This window comes from Mobula birostris, chromosome 18 (genome assembly GCF_030028105.1).
Source record: "Mobula birostris isolate sMobBir1 chromosome 18, sMobBir1.hap1, whole genome shotgun sequence".
Lineage (NCBI taxonomy): Eukaryota > Metazoa > Chordata > Chondrichthyes > Myliobatiformes > Myliobatidae > Mobula > Mobula birostris.
In genome coordinates this window covers 4,334,803-4,360,900 of record NC_092387.1, presented here as the reverse complement: position 1 = coordinate 4,360,900, position 26,098 = coordinate 4,334,803, and the positions used below count along the sequence as shown (strand labels likewise).

General features: G+C 49.4%; 1 protein-coding gene across 1 annotated transcript in view; it reads right to left on the bottom strand.

Moving 5' to 3' along the window:
* Window positions 1-1,414: 1,414 nt before the first annotated feature.
* The window catches only part of LOC140211911 (chondroitin sulfate proteoglycan 4-like), a 295,088-nt gene continuing 270,404 nt past the window's right edge, over window positions 1,415-26,098 (bottom strand). Inside the window, exons 9-10 of the mRNA XM_072282113.1 lie at window positions 11,856-12,039; window positions 1,415-5,145 (exon numbers count right to left, since the gene is read on the bottom strand). Of these exons, the coding sequence (XP_072138214.1) occupies window positions 3,242-5,145; window positions 11,856-12,039 (2,088 nt within the window). The 3' untranslated portion in view covers window positions 1,415-3,241. The remainder of the gene's footprint in view (window positions 5,146-11,855; window positions 12,040-26,098) is intronic.

Sequence of the window (26,098 nt, the reverse complement as noted above, 5' to 3'; positions counted from 1 at the left end):
AATGATTTTATTATACCCAGCCAACAATGTACAATGTGTTTGCCAGTTCCATACAACCCAGGCATGCGCCTGGACCATCAGTCCTGGTGTGAATTATTTCAGTGTTGGCCCTGAACCACGCACCCGCCCGCCCCCCCCCCCCACCCCTGTAAGAGCTCACAAGTATTGCATGGGACTCAATAGTTGGTTTATCAGTTCACGGACACCAACCCACTGGCTGTTTACACCAGTTGCACTTGACTTTGTTTCTTGTGAGGACAGGAGAATGGTGAGATAGAACTTTTTCTGAGGTTACAAGAACTTTCATTTGTTTTCTTACTTTTAACTTCAACAAGCAGACCCTTTGGCAATGTGTATGATTAAACAGAGGGTAATTTTAACCTGACGAAGGGTCTCGGCCTGAAGCGTTGAATATACCTCTTCCGAGAGATGCTGCCTGGCCTGCTGCGTTCACCAGCAACTTTTATGTGCGTTGGTTAATTTTAACATCTTCTGCCTGGGGATGGGTGACTGTTGCTCTGATTTCCCAGCAGATAGTGTTTTTTATTGGCAGGATTGCTGTATTTCTGTGAACTCCCACTCGGACCGCAATGGTGTAAACAGGAGACAGGACTGCAGAAGGTACGGACCATAAACACAAGAGATTCTGTAGATGCTGGAAATCCAGAAAACACCCACACAAAATGCTGGAGGAACTACCCTTCCTCATTTTCCATTTCCTATCTCGCCCCCCCCTTACCCTTTCTACTCTTACCTCCACCTCTCCCCTCCTCCTTCCCTCTCTCCCATAGTCCACTCTCCTCTCCTACCAGATTCCTTCTACTTTAATGCATTACCTCCTCCACCTTTCCTATTCCAGACTCTCACTTCATCCTCCTCCCCATCCCACTACCTCACCCCTCACCTCATCTCAACTATCATCTGTCAGATTCTCACTTCACCCCACCTCCCCATCCCTCTACCTCACCCCTCACCTCATCTCAATTACCATTTACCAGATTCTCACTTCATCACCTCCCCATCCCTCTACCTCACCCCTCACCTCATCTCAATTATCATTTACCAGATTCTCACTTCACCCCACCTCTCCATCCCTCTACCTCACCCCTCACCTCATCTCAACTATCATTTGTCAGATTCTCACTTCACCCCCTCCCCATCCCTCTACCTCACCCCTCACCTCATCTCAACTATCATCTGTCAGATTCTCACTTCACCCCACCTCCCCATCCCTCTACCTCACCCCTCACCTCATCTCAACTATCATTTGTCAGATTCTCACTTCACCCCCTCCCCATCCCTCTACCTCACCCCTCACCTCATCTCAACTATCATCTGTCAGATTCTCACTTCACCCCACCTCCCCATCCCTCTACCTCACCCCTCACCTCATCTCAACTATCATCTGTCAGATTCTCACTTCACCCCCTCCCCATCCCTCTACCTCACCGCTCACCTCATCTCAATTATCATTTGCCAGATTGTACTCCTTCTCCCTGCGCCTCCCCCACACCTTCATATTCTGGCTTCTTCCCATCACCCGAAGGTCATTAGCCCAAATTGTGACTGTTTATTCCGTTTCATAGACGCTGCCCGACCTGCTGATCCCCTTTCACATGACAGTAAAAGCGATCACCCACACCCCTGTCAATGGAGGCAGGAGTCTAGCCCGTATACTGAGGCACCACTCGTCTGCCATGGTGTAGCCTGATTGTGGCAGACACTAACACTCATCCACACGGCAGCCTGTTCGAGCGTGCCCCTTGGAGTTCGGCTGTATTCCACCTGATATTGAAGGGTGCAAGTGCCAAACTGTCAGTAGGTTGTAACGCTCAGGTTGTTGTCTGACATCCAGACGAGGGAAGCCTTGGCACTCCTACAGCAACAATATTTATGCACAGAAATCTCCCACAAGTAACGGCCGACCTGTTTGTTGGTGTTGACTGAGGGATAACACAGCCAGGACATGACTGGGAAGTTGTTTGAATGCCAAAGTGATGTTTTATATTCAACTATGAGGGCAGAACACACCTCGGTATAAATTCCCACTCAGCAGCCAACCCCTCCACAGTGCAGCCTGCCCTCAGTAGCAGACAGAAGCGTTTACAGTGTAGAGTATGTGGTCAGGGCTTTGGAATGAGTAGTCAACATGAAACTCTCAAACAATCAGACGACAGCAGCTCTGACAAACTCTGGTGCCAGGTAGTGGCCTCCCACTGTGTCCGAATGACCACAGGCACCGGGAAGAGATCTGGGCAAACAGACAGTGCAAGCACATAATGCTTGTCTCTTTGGAGCAAAGGAGGATGAGAGGTAACTTGGTAGAGATGTACGAGATATTAAGGCATAAATCAAGTGGATAACCAGAGACTTTTTCCCAGGGTGGAAATGGCTAATACCAAGAGGCATAATTTTAAAGTAATTGGAGGAAAATATAGGGGGTTGGGGATGTCAGAGGTGTGGGACCGCCCAGAGAGTGTTGGAAGTCCGCCCGAAGTCAACTAGTCAGCTAGCTGGGTTGTGGCACGCTGGGTGTAACTCAGGAAGGCTGTAGATGGCACGGTGTGTTACCACAGCTCCTATGTGTACCCTTACTGGACTGGGATCACAGGGAATCAGAAATCTAGTGACCAATCATCAACAGGATTAGAAACATTCAGCAAGTAAAACAAATCAAATGGTAGAACCGACTCAATGGCCCGAACAGCCTAACTTTGCTGCTTTGTATACCGTGCTAAATCGATCAAAACTATCATGACTGAGAACGTCTGCAAGCCTTGATATCCGATGGAAATGGACGGTGCCAGTCCGTAAATCTTAGCCCGCTGAAATGGAGCGATGTCCCACCTTTCATAATCCTGCAGCACACATTAAACGTGGCCCAGACCCTGGCACAATCTCGCCACGGCAAGTCCACATTGTCCCCATTACAAGCTGGCAAGGGCTGCACCTCAGCCAGGCAGTTCCAGCAAGGGCAGGCTTGAAATCGGAATAAATATTATTTTCATACATCCGTTATAAAAAGATCAGTTATTTTAATTTCTGGAATGTGAACAGGTCACCCGGCAGCTAACAAGGCATTTGGTCTGTAAAATGATGTGGCGTCCGGTGCGGAAGCGGCTGCTGCAGGTGGGGCCCCGTGGTGATGGTGGGAAACGATCTGCCTCCATGTCATGAGGTGCAGGGCTCGGAGTTGTAACTGGCCTGAGGAGCAGTGCTGGGCTGTGTACTGGTACAGGGGTCATACCCAGTAGTGACTAGTCTTCACTGTAGGCCTGCCTGACTTGCAGAACTGGTTCGCCTCAGGATTAACGTGGCCACTGTTGGATTGTACATCTGTGCCGTTTAGTGGCCTGACGTTCACTAGAGGGACAGACTGAACATGGTCAGTTGTCCGAAAGGTCTCGTTCTCCAATGCACCGTTCCGGGGGGACGTCTGCACGTTGTGCTTTCCTGTCTTGTTGCGCTTTGTAATGTAGATCACAACTGTGGCTATAATCAACAACAGCAAAATGATCAGGATAACAGAAATAATGATTGCGATGAGATTGCTGTCTGATGACCTGAGGACCCTCTCATTGCCTGTTGTGGATGGGAACTCTGTTGTTACACTGTCTGATGTCACTTCGTTCCCTCTTCGTCCAAATGTGAAGGGATTCCACGTTGATGCAGAAGAGTACCCATCCATTTCATTTGCATCCTGAGTTGGAGGGCTGGTGCTGGAATACCTTGACTCTGTACTCGTCGGGGAGGAGTTCTGTACTAGTGTGGCATTGTAATGGCGATTTGGTATATACGCAACAGTCTGAAATTCCAGAGCACCCATGGCAGCTGGCACTCCATCAGCTTTCAAGAGAAAGTGGAAGCCATCCAGCTGTGGGTATGTCACAGCCACATCAGAATCAAAGACTTCAATGGCTACATTTCTGTCTTCGAGGTCAGTCTGGGTGAAGTTACTGCCAAGCGGACTTCGAGTTCCATTCTCTTTATGTAGCCGGATTAGTCTCCCAGCTCTGGGCTGCTTGATGAGGCGGAAGGAGGGAATGCTCTGGGTTTTAAGGCCCAGTTCACTTGCATCCAAAATATCTGTATCAATTAAGACGGTGGTACCTCTGGGCCACTGTAGCTCACGTGCCACCCTCACCAGTGGCCGCACTGTAATGTTCACCGTGCCCGATACATTGCCCTTCTGGGTCAGGGCCCAAACCTGGAAGCTGTCCTGGTGAACGGAGAAGTCCGTCATACGGTATTTCAGCACTCCATCGTCTATGTGCCTCTGCAGGAACTCGGTCATCACAGTCTGGTTCACAGTTACCTCTCCATGCCTTGGCTGCTGGGTTATCTTGTAACGCACTGGGTCATCTCCCTGGCTATCTGCCAGAAGATGCTCTCTGGTTATGGGTGCTGCTGGCTCACCCTGTATTAATACAATCTCTTTGTTGTGAATCATTTTCAGAACCTCAATAGTCAGAGTCCCCTCGACTGCTGGATGTTCCCCATCAGAGACTCTGAAGTGGAATGTGCTGGTACCTGGTGGGCCATCTGCTTTGAAAAGTACTTTGCCAGCATTGATATCGGCCTGTGTAAATCGCTTTATGGGCATCCTGCTGTTAACTCGATGCACAAAGAAACCATTGTCTGGCCCTGTGAGCACGCTGTACTGAATTTCTTCCGGTATGTTATCAGGGTCGACAGTGTGCACGTACTCCGGAGTCAGCTCTAGGCTGGAACCTTGCAGTGCGTGGAGAGTTGATCTCATCGTCACAATCTGTGGAAGATACCCCTTCACTGGCAGCGCCGTCACATTAAAGGGCTCCGAAATAACAATGGTAGCTCTGTTGTATGCAGGCCAGGCCATCGACTTTCTCCTTCGGCCCAGCCGAGCTCGGAACACGAAGCTGTCGGTCAGTGACCCTGACCTGATGTGTGTGTACTGCAGTGCCGATGACAGCAAGTCAGACTGGGTGAACCGCCCCACCTTTGGCTTGCCAGACAGGGAGAGGAACCCATGCAGCGGCTGGGTGCTCACCTCAAATATCACGTCATAAGCAGACCGATCGGTTGCAGGCACTGAGGCCAGGAGGTTGGAAGCATCTAGTAACGACTGGTCAATTGCTGCAGTTTGACCTTGAGGCAGCTTAAGGCCTGTAAAGGAAAGAAAGACACTTAGTTCATTCAAAGTTCAAAAAGTTCAAAGTAAATTTATTATCAAATTGCACATATGTCACCATATATAATCCTGAGATTCATTTTCTTGTGGGCATTCACAGTAAATACAAAAAAGACAATAGGATCAACAAAAGACCACACCCAACAGGCAGAGAACAACCAACCTGCAGAAAAACCTGTGCAAATACAAAAATAAATAAAAATAATAATAAATAAGTAAGCAATAAATATTGAGAACATGAGATGAGGGGTCCTTGAAAGTGTGTCCATGGGTTGTGGGAACAGTTCAGTGATGGGGTGAGTGAAGATGAGTGAAGTTATCCCCTCTGGCTCAAGAGCTTGATGGTTGGGGGGGTAATAACTGTTCCTGAACCTGGTGGTGTGGGTCCTGAGGTTCCTGTGCCTCCTTCCTGATGGCAGCAGTGAGGAGAGAGGATGGCCTGGGTGATGGGGGTTCTTGATGGTGGATGCTGCTTTCTTGTAACAGCGCTCCATGTAGATGTGCTCAGTGTTGGGGAGGGCTTTACCCGTGATGGACTGGGCTGTGTTCACCACTTCTTGCAGGCTTTTCCGTTCAAGGGCATTGGCGCTTCCAAAACACACACAAAATGCTGGAGGAACTCAGCAGGTCAGAAAGCAACTAGGGAAATGAATAAACAGTCAGTGTTTCTGGCCAAGAGTCTTCTTCAGGACTGGCACCTCCTCCTTCCTTTCCAGTCCTGAAGGGTCTCAGCCCAAAATGCCAACAGCTTACTTTTTTCCATTGATGCTGCCTGAGCTGCTGAGTTCCTCTTGCATTTTGTGTGTGTGGCTTTGGATTTCCAGCGTTTGCAGAAATTCTTGTGTTTATGGCTGGTGTTTCCATACCCAGGCTATGATGCAAACAGTCAATATACTCTTCACTGTACCTCTGTAGAAGTTTACAGCTGCAGACTGCCCTCATGCAATCTGCAGCTGGGAATGTTATTCCAGCTCCAGACATGTCCTGACACCCTCCTTTCCTTCAGTCACCACGACACCTCCTAATGTTAGTGGCACCTGCTACAGTCACTGCCCAGCAGAGCTCTCCACAGCCTCACAGCCTTCTGCTTAAAACATTTCTGCTGCTCCCTCATGCGTGTACTTGTGACCTGTCACTCAGGGCAGTCTTGGGAATACCTCCACAACACTCCGTGATTTTTCTGGTTCTCACTCCTGCAGGTCACAACAATGTACATTGAAATTCAGAAACGGGTCTGAAATTAGATTAAATGAGCTTTATTTGTCACGTGTACGTTCAAACATGGAGTGGAATGTGTCATTTGCGTCAAATCAAATCGGTGAGGATTGTGCTGCGGACAACCCGCGTAAGTGTCGCCATGCTTCCAGCACCAACATAGCATGTCCACAACTTGCTAACACTAACCTTTACTGTGCATCTTTGGAACGTGGGAGGAAACTGGAGCACCCAGAGGAAAGCCACGCAGTTACTAATCGAATCTCGATCTTACAGCTGGTGCTGAACACTGCATGACTGTCTGCTCTCACAGCTTGATGTCCGTGTGAGGGCCCCAGAGAGCTGGGACAGGTGAGGCTGGAATGTCTGCTCGATGGTGAGGGAGGAAACTGGATCACCCGCAGGAAATCCATGAGGTCACAGACAGGGGTGGGAATCAGGTGATGACCCTCTACGTTCAACATAATGCACTCTACACAGGTACTTCTTACTGTGTCTGTGACTGCCCCCATGTCACAGGGTTCCCACCCCTGTCTGAGGGGGGAGAAGATGGCAGCGCGACAGCAGCACGCGCGGCCACTTCGGTGATGGTGTCTGTTATCTGTCAAGTAGGGGACCGTGCACAATCCTGATTTGATGGAGACAGACATGAGAGTACAGCGGAACATCTGGGAAACTTCTGAAATGCCTTCGCTGCCGCTGCTACTGTGTGGTAACCAGAATCTCCGGAGCTGAAGGCCCTGAAATCCTCGGCTTTGCGTGTTTCAGCGGCCGGGGAGAGGTCGAAGGTGCTCGGCAGAGGATGGCGCTCAGGAGGCTGTATCGGAGAGGCTGCTCGGAAGCTCAGAGTTTTCCAACGGATGGACTCGGGGTCGGCTGCTTCCAAAGTATCGGCAAGTTGACGGTGCCTGGAGGTTTATGGCAGGGAGTTTCCTTTTTTTCACTGTGCCCATGGTCTGTTCTTTATCAAATTATGGTATTGCTTTGCACTGCTGTAACTATATGTTATAATTATGTGGTTCTGTCAGTGTTAGTCTTTGGTTTGTCCTGTTTTCTGTGATATCACTCCAGAGAAACATTGTATGCATTTTTAAATGACAATAAAAGAGGACTGAGTGTTCTCATAATCTAATCTAAAAAAAAGATCAGCCATGATGAAATAGCAGAGCAGACTCGATGGGCTGAATGGCCTAATTCCGCTGCTTTCTCTTATGTTCTTATTACTGAATGTTATTCAATACTTTCCTACCTACCTTTCTGTCAGGGGCAGTCTTAGCAACCACACCTTCAGTATGGTTCATATCTTCTGGTAGAGGTTTATAAGATTATGAGAGGCATAGATGGAGTAGACAAAAATATATTTTCCCAAGGCTTGAAATGTCTAATACCAGAGGCCATTAATTTGTGAGAGGGGTAATTTCAAAGGAGATGTGAGGGGCAATTTTTTTTTTACAGAGATCTGGTTGATAACATGGCTAACTGGATCAGCAAATTTGCAGATGACATCGAGATCGGGGTGTAATGGACAGCAAGGAAGGCTATCATGGCTTGCAGAGGGATCTGGACCAGCTGGAAATATGGGCTGTAAAATGGCAGATGGAGTTTAATGCAGACAAGTGTGAGGTATTGCACTCGGTGGGACCAAATAGGGTAGGTCTTACACAGTGAATGGTAGGGACTGAGGAGTGTGGTAGAACAAAGGGATAGAAACCATAGAAACTACAGCACAGAAACAGGCCTTTTGGCCCTTCTTGGCTGTGCCGAACCATTTTCTGCCTAGTCCCACTGACCTGCACACGGACCATATCCCTCCATACACCTCCCATCCATGTATCTGTCCAATTTATTCTTAAATGTTAAAAAAGAACCCGCATTTACCACCTCGTCTGGCAGCTCATTCCATACTCCCACCACTCTCTGTGTGAAGAAGCCCCCCCAATGTTCCTTTTAAACTTTTCCCCCCTCACCCTTAACCCATGTCCTCTGGTTTTTTTCTCCCCTTGCCTCAGTGGAAAAAGCCTGCTTGCATTCACTCTATCTATACCCATCATAATTTTATATACCTCTATCAAATCTCCCCTCATTCTTCTACGCTCCAGGGAATAAAGTCCTAACCTATTCAACCTTTCTCTGTAACTGAGTTTCTCAAGTCCTGGCAACATCCTTGTAAACCTTCTCTGTACTCTTTCAACCTTATTTATATCCTTCCTGTAATTTGGTGACCAAAACTGAACACAATACTCCAGATTCGGCCTCACCAATGCCTTATACAACCCCATCATAACATTCCAGCTCTTATACTCAATACTTTGATTAATAAAGGCCAATGTACCAAAAGCTCTCTTTACGACCCTATCTACCTGTGACGCCACTTTTAGAAAATTTTGTATCTGTATTCCCAGATCCCTCTGTTCCACTGCACTCCTCAGTGCCTTACCATTAACCCTGTATGTCCTACCTTGGTTTGTCCTTCCAACATGCAATATCTCACACTTGCCAGTATTAAACTCCATCTGCCATTTTTCAGCCCATTTTTCCAGCTGGTCCAAGTCCCTCTGCAGGCTCTGAAAACCTTCCTCACTGTCTACTACACCTCCAATCTTTGTATTATCAGCAAACTTGCTGATCCAATTTACCACATTATCATCCAGATCAATGATATAGATGACAAATAACAATGGACCCAGCACTGATCGCTGTGGCACACCACTAGTCACAGGCCTCCACTCAGAGAAGCAATTCTCTACCACCACTTTCTGGCTTCTTCCATTGAGCCAATGTCTAATCCAATTTACCACTTCTCCATGTATACCTAGCGACTGAATTTTCCTAACTAACCTCCCATGTGGGACCTTGTCAAAGGCCTTACTGAAGTCCATGTAGACAATATCCACTGCCTTCCCTTCATCAACTTTCCTGGTAACCTCCTCGAAAAACTCCAATAGATTGGTCAAACATGACCTGCCACGCACAAAGCCATGTTGACTCTCCCTAATAAGTCCCTGTCTATCCAATTGCTTGTAGATTCTGTCTCTTAGTACTCCCTCCAATAACTTACCTACTACCGATGTTAAACTTACTGGCCTATAATTTCCCGGATTACTTTTCAATCCTTTTTTAAACAACGGAACAACATGAGCCACTCTCCAATCCTCCGGCACCTCACCCGTAGACAGCGACATTTTAAATATTTCTGCCAGGGCCCCTGCAATTTCAACACTAGTCTCCTTCAAGGTCCGAGGGAACACCCTGTCAGGTCCCGGGGATTTATCCACTTTAATTTTCCTCAAGACAGCAGGCACCTCCTCCTTTTCGATCTGTACAGATCTAGGAATATAGGTCCAAAATTCGCTGAAAGTGGTGTCACAGGTGGATAGGGTCATAAAGAAAGGTTTTGGCACATTGGCCTTCATTAGTCAACGTACTGAGTACAGGAGATGGAATGTCATTGAACGGGCTTTGAATCCATGAACACTTCTTCACTGCATTTTTATTTGTTTTTTTTGCCCTATTTATTTTAATTTAACTATCTAATAGACATGTATATATTTACTGTAACTCAAGTTTTTTTCTCTATATTTATTTATCATGTATTTCATTGTTCTGGTGCCATAAAGTTAACAAATTTCATGAGATATGCCAGTGACATTAAACTTGATTCTGATTCCAATTCTGATGTTACATTGAAGTTGTATAAGATGTTGGTGAGGCCTAATTTGGAGTATTGTGTGCAGTTTTGGTTACCTACCTAGAGGAAAGATCTAAGTAAGGTTGAAAGAGTACAGAGAAAATTTGAAAGTATGTTGCTGGGTCTGGAGGACCTGAGTAATATGGAAAGATTGAATAGGTTAAGACTTTATTTCTTGGAACGTAGAAGATTAAGAAGGGATTTGATAGAGGTATACAAAATTATGAGGGGTATAGATAGGGTAAATGCAAGCAGGCTTTTTCCACCGAGGTTGGGTGGGACTACAACTAGAGGTCATTGGTGAAGTGTGAAAGATGAAATGTTTAAGGGGAACATGAAGAGAAACTTCTTCACTGCGAGGATCATGGGAGTGTAGAATGAGCTGTCAGCCCAAGTGATGTCTCCAAGCTCAGTTTTAATGCTCAAGAGAAGTTTGGATAGGTACATGGATGGCAGGGGTATGGAGGACTATGGTCACAGTGCAGGTTGGGTGTAGGCAGATTAAATGTTCCGGCATGGACTAGATGGGCCAAAGGGCCTGTTTCTGTGCTGTACTTCTCTATGAGTCTATGAGAGTAGTGGGTGCCTGGAGTAGTGGTAGAGACAGAAACATTGGAGAATTTTAAGAGAAGTTTAAATAGTCACATGAAATGTGAGGAAATGGAACGATACGAACATTGCCAAGAGAAAATCTGCAGACGTTGGAAATCCGAGCAACACACAGTCCTGCCGAAGGGTTTCGGCCCGAAATGTCGACTGTGCTTTTTCCCGATATGAATATTGTATAGACAGAAGAAATTAGTTTAATTGGCCACACACATCAAAGTTGCTGGTGAACGCAGCAGGCCAGGCAGCATCTGTAGGAAGAGGTGCAGTCGACGTTTCAGGCCGAGACCCTTCGTCAGGACTAACTAACAGGACTAGTTTAATTGGCCATTTGATTTCTAATTTAATTGGTTCAGCACAACATTGTGGGCCAAATGGCCTGTTTCTGGTCGAAGCTATATATTCAGTGTCTTCATCCCAGTTACGCATATAAATTGTTCCCTTTCGCCCACCACTCATTACCCCTTGCCAACCAATAAGAGATCAGTTTATGCATTCTCCCCATATTCTGTAGACAGCTATTCATCTGTCTGTACTTTATATGACAAGCTCATATTTTCTGCAAAGTTGTTGATGTAGCATCTGGAAATATAAGTACAGTGCCTCGACTGGTTTCCATTGATCTATCTTGCCCCCAGGTACGCTCTGCTCTCAGGGACAGTTTAATGGCGTGAGGCTGAGAAATCATCCTGGAACACCATTTCATTTGGTGGTATTCATGGAATGATAATTAAACTTGAACTCAAGATCAGGACCAAAGATTCAAAAATCACAAGAAATCGTTTGACTGGAAAACTCCCTCTGGCCAGTAGCCCATTTTCTTGGTACCTAAGAGCCGTGAATAACTCTGTCACGGACGGACCCAAGCCCGGCTGTGAAAGGGCCATTGGGCATGGGACTAGCGACCCCATCCCATAAAAACCCAGTGCCACAGAAATGCCAACAGAGCTCCAAGGATTTCATCCTTGGGAGAGGTGGATCTTCATCCAGAAGACTAATGAAGTTGTGTGATGAAAGTAGAAAGCACAGGGCCGATGAGCCTTCAGCCCAGGACAGAGCACTCTAGCAAGCTGCTGTTGGCAGCCAATGCCCCAGTAGCGGAGATGAAGAAGAAGAGCTGTGAGTGGCTGTGAAATCTACCCCAGGCTGGAGGTGGGCAGAGAACTGAAAGCTTACCTTCATTCCTCCAAAGCTGGGTGCCTTGTCCTGGACCATGACGTTCAAAGGAAATCAAGAGGGTCAGGTTGTGTTTCTCTGTAACTGCTGGGGGAGAGGAAACTAGAAACTGGAATGAATCCTGACACTCCCAGAAGGGCTCCTTGGGCCAGTCATGGCGGTAGAAAATGTTGGTGGTCTCCAGCTGTTGGTGGAAGGGAAAGAAGTCACTGTGGAACATTATCCTGGACAAACGTTACCATCCCTCACAGATGTATGGAGTGTACTGTGCAGAGACAGACTTTTCCGCCCCACACTCCCACCTGAGCCCTTTCTAGCCCAACCAGTTCCCCTCCATCACCACACTCCTCGTCTGGTGCAACTGGTTCTCACCCCCAATAATTTCTCCTTCGACTCATCCCACTTCCCTCAAACCAAAGGTGTAGCCGTGGGCACTCACATGGGTCCCAGCTATGCCTGCATTTTTGTCGGCTACATCAAAGGGTCTATGTGCCAAGCCCACACCGTCATTGCTCCCCAACTCTTCTTACGCTACTTCGATAACTGCATTGATGCTGCTTCCTGCACGCATGCTGAGCTCGCCAACTTCATTAACTTTGCCTCCAACTTCCAGCCTGCCCTCAAATTTTACCTAGTCCATTTCTCAATCTCTCTGTCTCCATCTCTAGATATCTTTTATAAACCCACAGACTCTCACAGTTTCCTGGACTATACTGCTTCCTACCCCATCACCAGTAAAAATGCCATCACCTTCTTTAAGTTCTTCCGTCTTCGCCTCAGGATGAGGCTTTTGAATCCAGAACGAGGGAGATGTCCTCCTTCTTCAGGAGCATCCCTTCCTCTATCATCAACACTGCCCTCACCCACATCTCTTACCATTTTGTGCACATCTGTCCTCACCCCACCAGGGATAGGGTTCCTCTTGTCCTCACCTACCACCCCACCAGCCTCCGCATCCAGCACATAATTCTCCCTAACTTCCACCATCTCCAACAGGATCCCACAACCAAACACATCTTTTCGTCCCCCTCACTTTCCACTTTCCTCAGCAATCGCTCCCTACGTGACTCCCTTGTCCACTTGTCCCTCCCTACTGATCTCCCTCCTGGTACTAACCCTTGCAAATGTAACAAGTGCCACATCTGCCCCTACATCTCATCCCTCACTACCATTCAGGGTCCCAAACAGTCTTTCCAGGTGAGGCGACACTTCACCTGCAATTCTGTTGGGGGCATCTACTGTATTCGGTGCTCCCACTGTGGCCTCCTGTATATCGATGAGACCCGACATAGATTGGGAGATTGCTCTGCCAAGCACCTACCAGATAAAGCAGGATCTCCCATTGGGCACCCATTTCAATTCTACTTCCCGTTCCCATTCTGACATGTCAGTCCTCTGCTGTTGCTATGAGGTTGGAGGAGAAACACCTTATATTTCATCTGAGTAGCCTCCAACCTGATGGAGCGAACATCGATTTCTAGTAATTGCCTCTTTTACCATTCCCCATTCCCGTTTCCGTCCCTCACCTTACCTCCTTACCTTCCCGTCCCATCACCTCCCTCTGGTGCTCCTTCCCCTTCCCTTTCTTCCATGGCCTTCTGTCCTCTCCTATCAGATTCCCCCTTCTCCAGCCCTTAATCTCTTTCACCAATCTCTTACGGCCAGAAGTGTTGACTGTTTACTCTTTTTCATAGATGCTGCCTAACCTGCTGAGTTCTTCCAGCACTTTGTGTGTGTTGCTTTGGATTTCCAGCATCTTCAGATTTTCTCGAGTTTGTCCCACCCCTCCTAACAGCATCTCACCCTCGTGTGTTTATACAGCCTACCCTCCCCTACCTCCACTCCACCAGCTAAATCCATCATTGTTATTGGACTCTGGCAGTACCAGGAGTATCAGCTGCTCCAGGGTCAAAGGTTGAGGTCAGGTCACAGAGCCCATAGTTACACCAGTGACCCCAGATCTCATCAGAACCTAAACCCACATATTCTGGGGTTGGTGACAGTCCAGAATCCAGCTACCATTGTTACCTAGTTCCCGGCTGCTAGAATTATCTAGGCCTTAAAGCGTTGTATTGCCCTAGTCTTGACCCCAAAGGTCAACTAGTGTCACTGTGTCCTACTGCAGGAGAGAGTTCTGGGTTAGCCAAGCTTGGATTTTCTCAGATGCTACTGCTAAGCTGGTGATCTGAGTTGACCTCCAACATTATGGTTACTCCTAGTTTGTGGAGTTTATGAAGAGGAATCAACGTTCAGGGAAATACTGAGGTAGCTGAAATCGGAGTGTGGGCTGCCAGGATAACAACGAGGTTGCACCTCTCCGATGATGCTGACGACGAGGCGTGTAGATGGCTAGCTGAGTGGTATCACAGCAACTACCTTGCTGCACTCAACATCAGCTAGACCAAGGAACTGATGGACTTCAGGAAGGATAAGTCAAGGGAAACACACACCAGTCCTCATCAAGGTATCAGCAGTGCGGAAGGTGAACAGCTTCAGCTTCCTGAGTGTCAACCTCTCAGAGGGTCTACCTTGGGCCCAACCGGACTTCATACGCAGCCCTGAGGGGCTCCAGTATCGCAATCATGAGGAAGCTCACCAGCAGCTATGCTGTACTTTGTCAGCAGCTCAAGAAGACTTGGTATGTCACCAAAAACTCCATAACAAATTTCTACAGACGTACAGTGGAGAATATTCAGACAAGTTGCATTACTGCCTGCTATGGACTATCCGAGACACAGGATTGAGGAGGCTGCAGAGGGTTGTAGACTTAGCCAGATCCATCACGGACACAACCCACCCCCCCCCCCCCCGCCCCACCATCAGGGACACGACCCTCCCCACCGACATGGGCACAACCTCCCTACCATCACAGACACAACCCTCCCCACCGTCAGGGACGCAACCCTCCCCACCGTCACGGGCACAACCCCCCCCCCACCGTCAGGGATGCAACCCTCCCCACCATCAGGGACACAACCCTCCCCACCATCACGGGCACAACCTCCCCACCATCAGGGACACAACCCTCCCCACCATCACGGGCACAGCCTCCCTTCAAATATCTTCAAAAGGCAGTGCCTGAAGAAGGCGGCGTCCATGATGAAAGATGGCCACTCTGCTGGACATGCTCTCCTCACTCTGCCACCAACAAGGAGGGCCAGAATCCTGAAGGTGCACTCAGTGATTCCACCTCTCCACCGAATGATTTCTGAATGGTCCATGAACTCATCACTACCTCACTATTTGGCACTATTTATTTATTTTATTTATTATTGTAACTTATCGTAATTTTTATGCCTTGCATTGAACTACTGTCACAACACAACAAATTTCATGACATTCTGTATGTCAGTGACAATAAACCTGATTCTGATCTCTGTTCAGAAGCAATGATAGGCAAGCTTTTTTCACTGAGGTTGGGTGAGAATAGAACTCAAAGTCCTGGGTTAAGGGTGAGAGGTGAAATGTTTCAGGGGAATATGAGGGGAAACGTCTTCACTCAGAGGGCTGTGAGAGAGTGGAAGTGATGGATGCAATTTTGATTTAAACATTTAAGAGAAGTTTGAATGGGAGGGATATGGAGAGCTGTGGTCTGAGTGCAGGTCAATGGGACTAGGCAAAATAATAGCTTGTCACAGACTAGATGGGCCAAAGGGCCTGTTTCTGTGCTCTATGACTTTATGAGTACAGGACTTGCCAATGATCGTCTCAGGAAATAACCAATACGGGAGCCCCTCAGGGCTGCGTACGGAGTCCCCTCCTTTACTCCCTGTATCACCACCCACAGCTCCAATCTGCTAATTAACTTTGTCATCAACACTACATTGATTGGCTTATCTCAAACAATAATGAGATGGCCCACAGGGACGAAGTCATCTCTCTGACACAGTGGTGTCAAGAAAACAACCTCTCCCACAATGTCGCAAAAACAAAGGAGCTGGTTGTGGATTACAGGAGGAATGGAGACGGGCTAACCCCTATTGACATCAATGGATCTGGGGTTGAGAGGGTAAACAGCTTTAAGTTCCTCGGCATCCACATCACCGAGGACCTCACGTGGTCTGTACATACCAGCTGTGGTGAAAAAGGCACAACAGTGTCTCTTTCACCTCAGACAGTTGAGGAGGTTTGGTATGGGACCCCAAATCCTAACAACTTTCTACAGGGGAACAATTGAGAGCATCCTGACTGGCTGCATCACTGCCTGGTATGGGAACTGTACCTCCCTTAATCACAGGACGCTGCAGAGAGTGGTGCGGACAGCCTGGCACATCTGTAGTTGTGAACTTCCCATCCTTTAGGACAGCTACAAGGACACATGTGAAAAAAGGGCCCACAGGATCATTGGGAACCTGAGTCACCCCAACCACAATCTATTCCAGCTGCTCCCATCCAGGAAACGGTACTGCAGTATAAAAGCCAGGACCAACAGGTTCCGGGACAGCTTCTTCCACCAGGCCATCAGACTGATGAACTCACGCTGATTTAAGTGTACTCTATATTACACTGACTGTTCTATTTATTATAAATTACTATGATTGCACATGTACATTTAGATGGAGACGTAATGTAAAGATTTTTACTCCTTATGTATGTCAAGGATGTAAGAATTAAAGTCAGTTCATTCACTTGGGTTAAAATCCTGAAGGCTGTTGGTGCACATTTCTGACAGTGCTTGAGAAGAGGAGATCTAATGTAACATGCATATCGCCTAGAACAACTTCGATTTCTCCCCTGGTGTGAGAGCTAAAGTTCCTGGAAATTAGATGTGGCAGCAAAGAGCTGAGCAGCTGATTAATCTGCAAGTCTGTGTATCTTGGGCGGCATGATAAATTAAACCTGCACATATCATGCAATGAATCAAAGTGCAGAGGCAGGAATGCATGAATCATAGGAGTCAGAGACACAGGAAGAGGCTGCTTGGTTTAGCATGTCGGAACCGGAGGAGCTTCCCAACCCTAATCCTCAACAGCAGCCCCAAGCCCTTTCAGTCACACCTCGATAATTGTCGTTCTTCAGTACACTCATGTAAAGGAGAAAGAAATGATTACATAAAGAACATAATAATAAACAAATCACAATAAACATAAATATAAATGCAATTCTATCAAACACAATGTCCAAGTAAATGTTATACACATAGACTACTTGTATGTACATAAAGTGAATTTAGCTGATGTGTATGTAGTGGTGGAGGGGTGGGGTAGTGGGTAGGGCGTTTATCAGCCTGACATAGAGTCATAGAAAAGTACAGCTCAGAAACAGGCCCTTCAGCCCATCTAGTCCACGCTGAACCATTTAAACTGCCTACTCCCATCAAATTGCACCTGGAACATAGCTCTCCCTACTCCTGCCACCTATGTACCTATCCAAATTTCTCTTCAATGTTGAAATCAAGCTCACATGCCCCACTTAGGCTGGTGCTCTCTCCATACTCTCACAACTTTCTGAGTGAAGAAGTTTCCCCTCATATTCCCCTTAAACTTTTCATCTTTCTCCTTTAACCCATGATCTCTGGTTGTAGTCCCACCCAACCTCAGCAGAAAAACCCTGCTTGCATTTACCCTATCTACACCCCTCATAATTATACATCTCTATCAAATCTCCCCTCAATCTTCCTCATTCCAAGGAATAAAGTCCTTATTTATTCAATCTTATAACGCAGGTCCTCCTGTCCTGGCAAAATTCTTGTAAACTTTCTCTGCACTCTATCGACCTTATTTACATCCTTCTTCTAGGTAGGTGACCAAAACTGCACACAGTACTTCAAATTAGACCCAAGCAATGTCTTATACAACTTCAACATAACATCCCATCTCCTGTACTCTATACTTTGATTTATGAAAGTCAATGAGCTAAAAACTTTCTTTAGGACCCCATCTACCTGTACCACCACTTTCAATGAATTATGGACCTACATCCCAGATCCCTTTGTTCTAGCACACTCCACAGCACACTACTGTTCACTGTGTGAGACCGACCCTGGGTGGTCCCACCAAAGTGCAACACCTCACACTTGTCTGCTTTAAACTCCATCTGCCATTTTTCAGCCCATTTTTCCAGTTGGTACAATCCCGCTGTCCAATCTTGGTGTCATCCGCAAATTTGCTGATCCAGTTGACCACATCATCACCCAGATCATTGGTGTAGATGACAAACAACAACCGACCCGGCACCAATCCCCACAGCACTCCTCTAGTCAGAGAGCCAACTATCCACTAACTTTCTCTGGCTTCTCTCACAAAGCCGATGTCTAACCGATTTACTACCTCTCCTTGAATGCCAAGTGACAGAACCTTCTAGACCAGCCTCCCATGCAGGACCTTGTCAAATGCCTTGCTGAGGTCCATGAAGACAACATTCATTGCCTTGGCTTCATCAACTTTCCTGATAACTTTCTCAAAAAAAACTCTGCAAGACTGGTTAGACCACAACCCACATTGCACAAAGCCACGCTGACTATCCCTAATCAGTCCATATCTATATACAGTATATCCAGGCCCTTAGAATACCTTCCAATAACTTTCCCACTACTGATATCGGCCTCACCAGCCTATAATTTCATGGTTTAATTTTAGAGCCTTTCCTAAACAGCAGTACAGCATTAGCTATCCTCCAATCCTCTGGTACCTTATCTGTTGGTAAGGATGATCTAAGAATCTCTGTTAGAGCCCCTGCAGTTTCTGCACTTGCCTCCCACAGGGTCTGAGGGAACACTTTGTCAGGCCATGGGGATTTATCCACCTTAACTGGACTCAAGACAGCAAACACCTCCTCCTCTGTAATCTGTATAGGATCCGTGACCTTGCAGTTGCTTTGCCTCACTTCTGGAGACTGGGCTTGGGTCATGGTTGGCAGCTCATCTAGGAGAAGGAAAACTCTGATCTCAAACCTCTGCTGTTTAGCTGCTCTACCCACTCATGGGGAAGGCTTTGGGAGTAAACCCCAAGGAAACATCCGGAGCTGGAGTCCCTAAGGCAGATCTACGTTGAGCTCAATGCTATCAATTCCTGTGAAGCTGCTGGTGCCAAACTGTATCGGTCTCTGCCATTCCTTTGGCATCATCAGATGAGTGGGGAGGGGGAGTTTGCTACACGGGCAACAGCTTTCTCTCCATATTGTACTGGCTTGCCTATCTAGACAACTGGAACACAAGATCCATGGTCGACCCTGAACGTTGGTGGCCTCATCATCCATAGACTCAGTGTCTGTCTTCCAAATAAATACAGATGTAAAATATCCATTTAAGATATCCCCTGTCTCCTCTGGCTCCACGCATAGATGATCAACCAGAGGACCAACTTTGTCCTTTGCATGTTCCAATCCACACTTGCCAGGTCCTTTCTGATAGCATCAAAATCAGCCTTTCTCCAATTTAGAATCTCAACCTGAGGACCAGACCTGTCCTTTTCCATAATTACTTTGAAACTAATGGCATTGTGATCACTGGATGCAAAGTGTTCCCTTACACAAATATGTCACCTGCCCTGTCTCATCTCCTATTAGGAGATCAAGTATTGCACTCTCTCTAGTTGGGGTTCCTATGTACTGAAGTAAAGAAATTTTCCTGAACATATTTGACAAAATTTATCCCATCTAGTTATTTTACAGTATGGGTTTTCCAGTCAATATGTGGAAAGTTAAAATCACCTACTATAACAACCTTATGTTTCTTGCAAAAGCCTGCAATCTCTCTACAGATTTGTTCCTCTAAATCCCATGGACCTTTGGGTGGTCTGCAATATAGCTCTATTAGTGATTCCTCAGTTCCACCCATAAAGCCTCACTAGACGAGTTCTCCAGTCTATTCTGACTGAACACTGCTGTGACATTTTCCCTGACTAGTAACACCACCTCTCCTCCTTTAATCCCTCCCACTCTGTCATGTCTAAAACAATGGAAACTCAGAATATTGAGCTGACAATCCTACCCCTCCTGCAACCAAGTCTCATTAATGGCCACAATATCATAATTCCATGTCTTGATCTAGGCCCTAAAGTCAGCAGCCTTTCCTACAATACTTCTCACAACTGATTTTGATTTTGTGCAGGAGAACCGCCCCCCCCCCACCCCAGTGATACAGCCAGTTAGAATGTTCTCCACAGTACATCTCTAGAAATTGCAAGTGTCTTTGGTCACTTTAGCCTAGAGGTTCTGATGTGTGTCTCACAGTACAAAGACGCTGAAGTCTCTCCAGCCATAGGCCCTGCACTTTCCACAGCATCTCATGCAGGTTCTTCTTCTGTTTTGTGGCTGTCTGTGAAGAGTAAGAATTTCAGGTTGTATAGTGTATGCATTCTCTCACATTAAATTGAACCATTGAAGGCCTGGATATAGTGGATGTGGAGAGGATGTTTCTTGTGGTAGGAGAGTTTAACAACAGAGGACAGAGGGGCATCCTTTTAGAACGGAGATGAGGAGGAATTTCTTTAGTCAGAGAATGGTGAATCTGTGGAATTTGTTGCCACAGACAGCTGTGGAGGCCAAGTCATTGGGTATATTTAAGGCAGAGGTTGATAGATTTTTGATTAGTCAAAGCATGAAGGGATACAGGGAGAAGGCAGAAGATTGGAACTGAGAGTGAAAATGGATCAGCCATGATGAAATAGCAGAGCAGACTCAACGGGTCAAATGGCCCAATTCTGCTCCCGTGGCCTGTGGTCTTATCCTCTGCCCAGTGAAGACTGGGAACCGCACTGATGGACACAAAGCCACACCGTCTCGGGCACTCTGGTGGAGCACCCTACTCTGACGCCTCTCCTGGGCAGATGCTGACAGACGACGCCGTGGCCTGAAGCTGTCCCTGCTGTGACGGAGGCACCCAAAAGGAAAGTTTGCCAATAAACCAGGCATTGCAGCATGCCACATTAACAATGTCCAGTGGGGTCTTGTGATGACAAGAAAAGTGACAAAGACGATCACTCGCTGTTAGACTGCACACGGCCTTCATTCATCAGCTCCTCCGATGACTCCCGGATGCAGGCAGCCGCACAATCCACACCAAGTCCTGCTCCTTCAGTTTCTTTTTCAACCAGCAACTCGCTGATGGGATAGACCCGCAGTACTTTAAGTTCTTAATGCTCAGTGGGGTCTTGCAATCATAAAAAACATTTTAAAAATATGTTACAGCTTTTGTTGGCCTTGTAGAAGCCACTGTGTTTGCGCATGCCGCCACCTTACCAGAACATTAATCGATCTCTAACCTAGTGAGAATTTACTGAACTGCTTGACTTCTTAAATATGTCCTTGGCTCTGACATTTTAACATCTTTAAGACCAGAACCTTGAAGGAAATTGTTCTGTGAGCAGGCAGAGAGTGAATAATTACATGATAATCTGACAGCTAAGGTAATGGTGGCCATTTATTTCAGTCTGGTTGGAGATGAAAAGCGATGCAGTGTATGACTGTGTTCACTGGTGATATTAATTATGTTCTTCCAGCATGAAGTATGAGCAATGTGATTTCAGAAACTCATTTATCTCCTCTGGCACTAACAATAGCAAAAGTCAGAGCGATATAATTCAGCAACAACTATTTAAACTACATCTCCAATCTTCAGAATGCAAGGGTAATTTATCTGATATTTTCTTTTGTGTCCTTGTTCCTCGCCTCTGTTCTGCCTCCGATCCCATCAGGCCTATCACTGCTGTACCAGGCAGCTTTTCCACAGGGGTCCAGTCCCACCTCAGGAGGCCACTCAGCCCATCGCTTTCCATTAGACCCACATCACCTCTCTTTCTTAAAGGAAGTAGCAGTCTTGCCAGAAGACCAAAGTACTGCAATGCCCCTCCTTGTGTTAAACCAGAAAATCCCCTTTACTCAGAGATCCAGTGTGGAGCAGGCCCTCTGACCCACGCCACCCTGGCCCCTCTGACCCACGCCACCCTGGCCCAATGACCCACGCCACCCTGGCCCCTCTGACCCACGCCATCCTGGCCCCTCTGACCCACGCCACCCTGGCCCAATGACCCACGCCACCCTGGCCCCTCTGACCCACGCCACCCTGGCCCAATGACCCACGCCACCCTGGCCCCTCTGACCCACGCCACCCTGGCCCAATGACCCACGCCACCCTGGCCCCTCTGACCCACGCCACCCTGGCCCAATGACCCACACCACCCTGGCCCCTCTGTCCCACGCCACCCTGGCCCCTCTGACCCACGCCACCCTGGCCCAATGACCCACGCCACCCTGGCCCCTCTGTCCCACGCCACCCTGGCCCCTCTGACCCACGCCACCCTGGCCCAATGACCCACGTCACCCTGGCCCCTCTGTCCCACGCCACCCTGGCCCCTCTGACCCACGCCACCCTGGCCCAATGACCCATGTCACCCTGGCCCCTCTGACCCACGCCACCCTGGCCCAATGACCCACGCCACCCTGGCCCCTCTGACCCACGCCACCCTGGCCCAATGTCCCACACCACCCTGGCCCCTCTGACCCATGCCACCCTGGCCCAATGACCCACGCCACCCTGGCCCCTCTGACCCATGCCACCCTGGCCCAATGACCCACGCCACCCTGGCCCCTCTGACCCGCGCCACCCTGGCCCCTCTGACCCACGCCACCCTGGCCCAATGACCCACGCCACCCTGGCCCCTCTGACCCACGCCACCCTGGCCCAATGACCCACGCCACCCTGGCCCCTCTGACCCGCGCCACCCTGGCCCCTCTGACCCACGCCACCCTGGCCCAATGACCCACACCACCCTGGCCCCTCTGACCCACGCCACCCTGGCCCAATGACCCACGCAACCCTGGCCCCTCTGACCCACGCCACCCTGGCCCCTCTGACCCATGCCACCCTGGCCCAATGACCCACGCCACCCTGGCCCCTCTGACCCACACCACCCTGGCCCAATGACCCACGCCACCCTGGCCCCTCTGAACCACACCACCCTGGCCCCTCTGACCCACGCCACCCTGGCCCCTCTGACCCACGCCACCCTGGCCCAATGACCCACGCCACCCTGGCCCCTCTGACCCACGCCACCCTGGCCCAATGACCCAGGCCACCCTGGCCCAATGACCCACACCACCCTGGCCCAATGTCCCACACCACCCTGGCCCAATATCCCATGCCACCCTGGCCCAATGACCCACGCCACCCTGGCCCAATGTCCCACGCCACCCTGGCCCAATGACCCACGCCACCCTGGCCCCTCTGTCCCACGCCACCCTGGCCCCTCTGACCCACGCCACCCTGGCCCAATGACCCACGTCACCCTGGCCCCTCTGTCCCACGCCACCCTGGCCCCTCTGACCCACGCCACCCTGGCCCAATGACCCATGTCACCCTGGCCCCTCTGACCCACGCCACCCTGGCCCAATGACCCACGCCACCCTGGCCCCTCTGACCCACGCCACCCTGGCCCAATGTCCCACACCACCCTGGCCCCTCTGACCCATGCCACCCTGGCCCAATGACCCACGCCACCCTGGCCCCTCTGACCCATGCCACCCTGGCCCAATGACCCACGCCACCCTGGCCCCTCTGACCCACGCCACCCTGGCCCCTCTGACCCACGCCACCCTGGCCCAATGACCCACGCCACCCTGGCCCCTCTGACCCACGCCACCCTGGCCCAATGACCCACGCCACCCTGGCCCCTCTGACCCGCGCCACCCTGGCCCCTCTGACCCACGCCACCCTGGCCCAATGACCCACGCCACCCTGGCCCCTCTGACCCACGCCACCCTGGCCCAATGACCCACGCCACCCTGGCCCCTCTGACCCACGCCACCCTGGCCCCTCTGACCCATGCCACCCTGGCCCAATGACCCACGCCACCCTGGCCCCTCTGACCCACACCACCCTGGCCCAATGACCCACGCCACCCTGGCCCCTCTGACCCACACCACCCTGGCCCCTCTGACCCACGCCACCCTGGCCCCTCTGACCCATGCCACCCTGGCCCAATGACCCACGCCACCCTGGCCCCTCTGACCCACGCCACCCTGGCCCAATGACCCAGGCCACCCTGGCCCAATGACCCACACCACCCTGGCCCAATGTCCCACACCACCCTGGCCCAATATCCCATGCCACCCTGGCCCAATGACCCACGCCACCCTGGCCCAATGTCCCACGCCACCCTGGCCCAATGACCCACGCAACCCTGGCCCCTCTGACCCACGCCACCCTGGCCCCTCTGACCCATGCCACCCTGGCCCAATGACCCACGCCACCCTGGCCCCTCTGACCCACACCACCCTGGCCCAATGACCCACGCCACCCTGGCCCCTCTGACCCACACCACCCTGGCCCCTCTGACCCACGCCACCCTGGCCCTCTGACCCACGCCACCCTGGCCCAATGACGCACGCCACCCTGGCCCCTCTGACCCACGCCACCCTGGCCCAATGACCCAGGCCACCCTGGCCCAATGACCCACACCACCCTGGCCCAATGTCCCACACCACCCTGGCCCAATATCCCATGCCACCCTGGCCCAATGACCCACGCCACCCTGGCCCAATGACCCACGCCACCCTGGCCCCTCTGACCCACGCCACCCTGGCCCAATGACCCACGCCACCCTGGCCCTCTGACCCACGCCACCCTGGCCCAATGACCCACGCCACCCTGGCCCAATGTCCCACACCACCCTGGCCCAATGACCCACGCCACCCTGGCCCAATGTCCCACACCACCCTGGCCCAATGACCCACGCCACCCTGGCCCAATGTCCCACGCCACCCTGGCCCAATGACCCACGCCATCCTGGCCCAATGACCCACGCCACCCCAGCCCAATGTCCCACGCCACCCTGGCCCAATGACCCACGCCACCCTGGCCCAATGTCCCATGCCACCCAGCAACCCACCGATCTTCCCCCAGGCTATTCATGGGACAATTTACCAGTACTAATTACCCTACTAACTGGTACATCTTTGGACTGTGGGAGGAAACCAGAGCACCCAGAGGAAACACATGCATACCCGGCAAGGAACATACAAATTCCTTACAGAGGACGCTGTAAATGAACTCCAAGCTCCGACGCTCCGAGCTGCAATAGTGTCACGCTAACTGCTATGCGGCCGTAGCACCCCATGGGTCATCTAGATTGTAACTTGCAGCTCCTGGTTCATTCACCAGTTAAATGCTCTAGTCCCTTGATCTTACAGCCACAGAAACAGCCTTTCTGGATTCAGATAGCCCCTATGATGAATCTGTCCTTGGTGAACAATCCCTCCCTGCCCAGTCAATCCACAGAGCCCTCATTTCCTTCCCAAAGTCTTCACATCCTTCCTAAAAAATGGATTCAACACTCCAGCTGGTGTCAAACCGTTGATATCAGTTTTATGATTCATGTAACATTCTTGCAGATGAAATCTATCCCCGGTTTATAGAACTTAACTTCCTGTGTCCAATTATAAACAACCTTCTCAATATTTTCAACACTTTAGACCTACTCCTGCTCCCCTTCGAAACTGTAACATCTAATGTATTTGATCAGGAACCAGGAGGCATTAACGTTAATATCAATCCCCTCATATTTTCAAACAGAATGTGTAATTTCGCTGCTTTAGGGACAGACTAAGGGTGAATCTCATTGAGACCTATTGAATATTGAATGGCCTGGATAGAGTGGATGTGGAGAAGATGTCTCCAATAATGGGAGAGTCTAGGACCAGAGGGCACAGCTTCAGAGTAGAAGGATGTTCATTTAGAACAGAGACAAGGAGGAGTTTCTTTAGTCAAAGGATGGTGAATCTGGAATTTATTGCCATAGGCAGCCATGGAGGCCAGAGTATTTAAAGGGGAGGTTGATAGGTTCTTCATCAGTCAGAGTATGAAAGGTTACGGAGACAAGGCAGGAGAATGGGGTTGAGAGGGAAATGGTTCAGCCTTAATCAAATGACAGACCAGACTCAATGAGACAAATGGCCTAATTCTGCTCCATCTCTTATAGTTTTATGGCTGTGTAGACCCAGTCATTGGGTATATTTAAAGCAGAGGTTGGTAGGTTCTTGATTAGGCAGGGTGACAAAGGTTACGGGGGAAGGCAGGAAAATGGGGTTCAAAGGAATAATAAATCAGTCATGATGGAATAGTAGAGCAGACTCGATGGGCCGAATGGAATAATTCCACTTCTGCGTCTTACAGTCTTATCGTCTCAAGACAATCTGGCTCACGTCCACCCCTTTCGCCAATCTGTTTGTGACTTGAAACCTGTGATTTCCTGCACTGCTTACTACAATTCTCAGCTTAGTAAACTATGCAAATGTTGTAAAAATGT